Raw genomic sequence first — 6,355 nt, 5'->3', positions numbered from 1 at the left:
TGAGCAGTATCTCTTTTTATTTCAGTGTCAGACAAAAAGGTACAATAATAAGTATACGTTTGCTGACCGAAGGAGTAGCTTAACAGCTGGGTATGTGGCCAGGAAAGCGGCCGCAGTATGTATCCTCTGGGTTGCATGTGGTACAGTAGCAGTTTGTAGCCACGGGGTAAGTGATGCTCTCTGGACACCCCTTGATGTGTTTCACCTTGTAGGACCAGTCCCCGTTGCAGGTCATTTGCACAGGCGCCTGTAGATGGCTTCTATAGACAGGGTCCTGTTATCAAAATGGATTAAAGATTGAATATATGAACACAATTCAGTGGGAAATACTGGTGGAAGAGTTTTACTACATCATGTTTAATAAAACCAGTAATTGCTTGTTTTCAAATGAACATTTTCACAATGAAAACATGAGCTGACAGAACCGAGTTCAGCACAGTTTTAAAGACAAATAAGTCTCACCTTGATATGTTTTGTTAGTGATTATGTACAATTGGTGATCATGAATAACTCAGACAGTTTGAATCCTTCCTCACCTGGGAGCAGCACAGCCCTTCACAGATTGTGGTGTTGATCCACACCTTCTCATCGCATCTCACCATGGGGATGCTGACGTTTTTCAGGTTGCAGCTGAAGCATCCCTTCCCCAGGGCTAGCACCACCACAAAGACAACCAACTGCATCCTCCACCAGGTGTAACACAGACGCCTGCTGCAAGAGCAGGTCACGTCTTAGATTAGATATTTCAATACTTTAAAAAAAAAGTTTTTCAACCACTTTTATACATCAATTTGATCAGCACAAAGCAAAAAAAAAAAAAAAAAAGAAAAAGAAATGCCACTGGCAAGCACTATAAAAACCATCTCAGCAGAAGAAGCAGAACACCTTTCTGTGCTCTGGATCTTTTTGTAATTTCTCAGTGAACCAGGCTGGGTCTATAGACTTGTGGTCTCACCACCAAGCTTCCCAGAAAGGCATTAAAAGTTTGATAAAAATGACTGTTTGACCATTTTAACAGGTATTAAGGTTGTGAATTGAGGGGTCGTGATTTTCTTGCTCAGCCTGTTGGATATTTAAAAAGTTTCCTACGTTGCATTACTACAAAAGTGAAGCAGACACACTCAAAAAAAAAAAAACAATTTTAAAGAAAATGAAAACATCGTAAGTTGGAGGAAAACTGATACAATTATCCAGGAATACTTTGGACATGTCAATAGCGTAATAAAACAAAATGTCTGTTCCAGCATTTTGTTTTAGTGTGAAGCCCTAAAATTATCTAACCATTCCCTGAAAAACTTTCTGGCCATTTCTCAGTGAATTTTTTTGTTGTTGTTTTTACTTTTTTTTTTCAGGTAATTTAGTGTCAAATTAAAAACTGTTTTAATAAAACCTGATTGGCTTTAAAAGAGATGATTTAGTCACAAATATCCAAGTGGTGTTTATGAATATAAAAAATTACAGTTCTTATTTGTTTGACTCTTTCTGAGTATGTTTGAACATAGTAATTTCTGATTTCTTTCTAGTCATTTGAAGGAAAATGGTGATCAATATGTGCAAATCTAATTTCTGAGTTAAAAATAAAAATTATATTTACATGTTTTGTGTAAAATTAACTTGTTTCTTTTAGAGAGACAACAATCTAATTTATTATACCACAAAAATCAAATTTGTTGTTAAAATTAAAACATATATATATATATATATATATATATATATATATATATATATATATATATATATATATATATATATATATTTTTTTTTTTTTAATTATTATTTAGAACATAATTTTTAGGTAAAGATTTAAAATACATAATAGTAAAATAAATAAAAATTATATTTCTTCTACTGAAAGCAAACTAAATGTGAGAATATGTTTTTTCTACAGATTATCCAGCAAAAAGTTGTACAACTGTTGGAAAATAAAAGTTCCTAAAATGAATTTAACCACAGTAGCAGCACATTTTTGAAGACATTTCATTCAGTTTAAACCTCTCTAAACAGACAGCTTACCTGTAAATCTCTTGTTCATTTAAAATAAAAAGAAAATATCTTCTCAGTCACTCTTGATAGATCTGCAGCAGTTTGCTACTTGACATCACCTCCGTCTGCTTAAATATTGCTAATCATAATCCATCTAATCTTCTCAATCTATTTCCCAATGCATCTTCCACCTACTGTGGCTTAACTCAAATCCACATCGTTTTCCCCATCTACACGTCATGAATACCATATGGCTCAGGACCTTTGCTCCCACACACTGGGCTGAACAAGTCTGTTATTTCAGAAGTGTTGTTTAGATTAGATTGATGGAAAGACTCAGATGGAGCACAGACGCATTATAAGTCCTCTGCCCCCACACTGCGATGGAAAATGTTGATATGCAGTATCCTGTGCTCTACATCTATTGCTTGTTGTAGCATAGGTCTTATCCATTTGCAGGATTAATGCACATTTTGTGCATTAATCTAAACACACAATATGTAACCTGTGCAACAGTTTGTCCACCGTTATTTAGACTGGATGACTTATCTGTCTTGATGTTTTATATCTTGGAGCGTGAACATATTTTTATTTTGGTCTGCAAAAATACCTTTTTATTGTCAAATTTAGCTTAACAAAATAAATTAACGCAATTTTGGGAACAGGGTCGATCCTTAACCACACCTCTGATTACTCACCCATAGGGCTACAGCTCTTCAACTTTTATTATTTCATTATCCTATAGATTGATCTGATGATTAATCAATCAGATAAAAAACTGGCACATTCTGCAAATTTTTCATTTAACAATTTGTGTTTTTCATGCAATATTACAAACAGATTTTTTTTTTTAATCAAATAATTCAATGTACATGTTGTTTGTACAGTTCTGGCTTAATTACTGCTCTGACTATGTTGTTCTTTCAGCAAATGGTCTTATTTTGAGTCTGCATATGAACCATAGCCTGTGGGCCATTCTCATCAGTAAACTTCTAAAGTTACAATATTGCAGCTTGGTCTTAGTTAGTGAGCCTTTTGGACAATTTCTGTAAATCTATACTCCATATTAATACAGCCCTGGACACAAGGAATCAGAATACCCTATTTTATACTATTTTGATGTCTCTACTTTAGCTTTGAGTCATTTTAGAACTGCAGCCTGAGCTGGACAGTCCACAGTGACAGTAAAGCACTTCTTTGGCAAGGCGTCACGCTTCATCCAGCAGTGCCTCGGTCTGTCTTTGCAGCCGCAAGGGAGTTTATTTCTCCACCATCCTGCAGAACTGCCACACCTGTCTAACAAGGCTACAAGGACTTTTAAAATGTCACCCCGGTCCTCTAAAGTGCTGCTTTCTCTAGTAACCTCAAATATATATCATTGTTAGTATCCATTCTGTTCTTAATGAGCAACAGCCATAGCTGATTAATTTTGTATGCAGAGTAGGGCACCTAATTTGCCATTTTCTAAGTGGTTTATACAACAGCTGGTAATTTCTCTTGATATGCCTGCATCTGTACTGAAAATATGCTTCATTAAGTCTGCAGACACACATCCTGTACATTCACACACTCATCACATGAACAGCTTTTTTAATATTCGACCCAGAACTCTGAAAGGGAAGAAAAGACATTCAAGTTTATGTCAACATTGTAGTCCCAAAAATAGCCAAGTCTACCTGCAGCAAGAACAAAAACACACACACAAAAAAACAACAACGCAGGGCTAGTAAGGATGTTTTTCTCTTTCCAACAGCAAAAAGAAGATGGCTTGTTCTGTAATGTCACATTCATGTCCATGAGGAATCAATTTATATGTGATGGATGAAGTGACGGTTTGTGGGCCCAGGAAGATTTTCTGGTTCATATCTCTGAGCAGTACAATAAAATAAAGCTCCTCTGGGTGTAAAAAAAAAAAAAAAAAAACTCATATGAGCTGTATATGAAGAGATATAAAAGAGCTCTAAGCTGAACAAGTTGCTGACTTCAGGAATTCGAGTCACAGGTTAATGCTTGAGCGCTTTGGAACAGAGTCGTCTTGGTTTTTTGTGAGCTCAGTGTAAACACTGTCCTGACAGGACTAACAATATTCACAACCCCGCTTGGTCACAACCGGCTTGTTTTTCTGCAGAAACTTTGCTCTAATGGAGCCGATTCCCCCCGATCACACCGGAGACAGAAAAACAACCTCTCTGGTTTTGTGATGAAGCTGAAGCCTTCATCTCGAGGATCACCCACACTAATCTCTATAAACAAACGCCTCTACAACCCATCTAAGGTCAAGGATTTTGCTTTGTGACTTGGATTCATGTTTCCATGTGAACTGACTGAGAAGCATATTTATAGGAAACATTCAAAGTGACAGCTCCCTATTAACCTCTAAGGAATACAATGCCTTGCAAAAATATATATACCCACTGAAACATTTTTTTTATATTAAATTATTTTAACATAATTTTTTGCTTAGGGGAACAGCATCAAATCAACACGTAATGTGAAGGGTGTAGGATGTTTTTGTTTTTAATCCTGTTTACTTTCTAAATAAAACTTGACGAAATTATTTAGGGAAGGAAAGAGTGTTTTTTTTTTAACTAAAGCTTTATATTTCTTGTGTTTAGCTCACATTGTTGTTCCTTTTTCTTCTTTAAGACTGAAGTCACAGCTTTTATGTTTGTTAGATTCTAGTAACAAAATTTGGGATGGTAAATTGCAAAAGATTTTTCTATGTTCATGCACTGGAATAAGATAGAAAATCATATTATTCAGGCCAGGATGACATGACTGAATTATGCACTTTTTCTTCTCAAAGATCAGAATCTGGGTCAAACCTAAATTTTCAAACTGCTAGATAAGCTAATTCAATTTCATATTGCAATCATGTTTAATACATTAGGCATTCTGATGAGACTGGTTTATCAGATTATAAGTAAAATCTTTAAGCAAGTATTTTCTGTAAGCCCACATTTCTGCATTGAAAATCTTTTTTTTTTCTCATGTATTCTAATATTAGTCTTTTCATGAGCTGTAAATGGGAAATCATCATCATCATTTAAAAAAAAAAGGCTTGGAAACATCAGTTGGACTGTGATTAATCTATATAATATGTTTAATTTAGCCAACCAAGTAACTGAAATAAATTACCCCTTCAATAATATTTTAATTTATTGAGTATAGCGTCACAGCTGACCTCACCTCAGTCATCAGTATCCATCTTTCTTTAAAAGCAATTCAATTTCTTTAGTGTTTACCACTCATCACTGTCCAACAATGTCCCTGGGATTTAATTCGGAAATACTAACAGTAATATATTGTTTTAAAATATTTCTATGAACTCAATCGAGAAAACTGTCACAGTCAGCCTTTACTTAGCAGTTACAATTACATTATAAAATTACATTTTTATAGTACAGTAATTATCAACCCAAATCACAATTAGGACAATTCACAGCAAATTTATTGATGTCAGCATATCTATGTAATAAAAATCTAATGTATCCATTATTCGTGCTGTTTTCTGCATCGAGAAAGTGAGAAGTTTATTTTATACATAATGTATGTCTGATTTTAAATTCAGGAACTACTGAACTATTGAACTAAATTAAACACACAAAGTTCAGAAAGTAGCAACAACTGTCAGCTTGCTGCTAGAAAGCAAAAAAAAAACTGTAGCAGAAAGGCACACTAAACATCGTTTAGTCAAGATATAAACAAATTGTTGTTGTCAGTTAAATTTGCATTTTAGGCCATCTGAAGCTGACAAAGATGAAATAACAAACATTTAACCCTTATTTTTTTTACATGAATATTGTTACAACTCCTATATGTCCATTACTGGCAATTGTCCAAAAAGTCAAATGTACTTTCATCAGTCTGAAATAGCAATGTATCTTATGTCGTAAAATTAAAAAAAGGAATCAATTCTCTGCCATTCAAAATGTGGGATTTGTGCGAGAAAAGCTTTGTTTTATACTAATTAAATAAATAAGTGCAAGCTAAGAATTACAATAATATAACACGATCCTTTGAGTTGGATTTGTTCACTGCATACAAGCTTTGATCTGCTGCAGCTCTGACTTCTGTTTAAAATGCATCTTAACCCTTGTATAATAAAACACCTCGCATCTCCACTTCATCTCACCCTATTACTAGCCTCACAACTCCCCCTGGTGCTGACTGAGGTGGATGCTCAATGAAGTGCAAGAAGTGAGGTTGCATGATGAATGTTAGGTGGGTGGAAGGTTGCCTACATGTTGTGCAGACAAGAAAAGAACTCCTCTGATGTATTAGGTGAGTTTGTGAAAGACAGAGACCGTGGAGACAAGCTTCTTAGAGACACTGTGATATTTGCTCCATCAGCGGCACTGATTATTACCAA

At 34.8% G+C, this 6,355-nt stretch overlaps 1 protein-coding gene across 1 annotated transcript; it reads right to left on the bottom strand.

The window, feature by feature from the left end:
- LOC106911816 (follicle stimulating hormone subunit beta) lies at positions 1–1,638 on the bottom strand. Its single transcript, XM_014978639.2, has 2 exons — positions 537–1,638; positions 1–274 (listed from the first exon to the last, which is right to left on the bottom strand). Exons 1-2 carry the CDS (start codon positions 681–683, stop codon positions 80–82), a joined length of 342 nt encoding a protein of 113 aa, XP_014834125.1. The 5' UTR covers positions 684–1,638; the 3' UTR covers positions 1–79.
- Between the last annotated feature and the right edge of the window lie 4,717 nt (positions 1,639–6,355).

The sequence above is a fragment of the Poecilia mexicana genome, unplaced genomic scaffold (genome assembly GCF_051168715.1).
Source record: "Poecilia mexicana isolate PSO_F unplaced genomic scaffold, ASM5116871v1 scaffold_3, whole genome shotgun sequence".
NCBI classification, from domain to species: domain Eukaryota; kingdom Metazoa; phylum Chordata; class Actinopteri; order Cyprinodontiformes; family Poeciliidae; genus Poecilia; species Poecilia mexicana.
This window is presented reverse-complemented; position numbering and strand designations above follow the sequence as displayed.

Coding starts and splice junctions, on each gene's coding strand:
- LOC106911816 (XM_014978639.2), bottom strand. CDS start 683: ATGCAGTTGGTTGTCTTTGTGGTGGTGCTAGCCCTGGGGAAGGGATGC. Junction 275..536: donor AAGGGCTGTGCTGCTCCCAG/GTGAGGAAGGAT, acceptor TTTTGATAACAG/GACCCTGTCTATAGAAGCCA.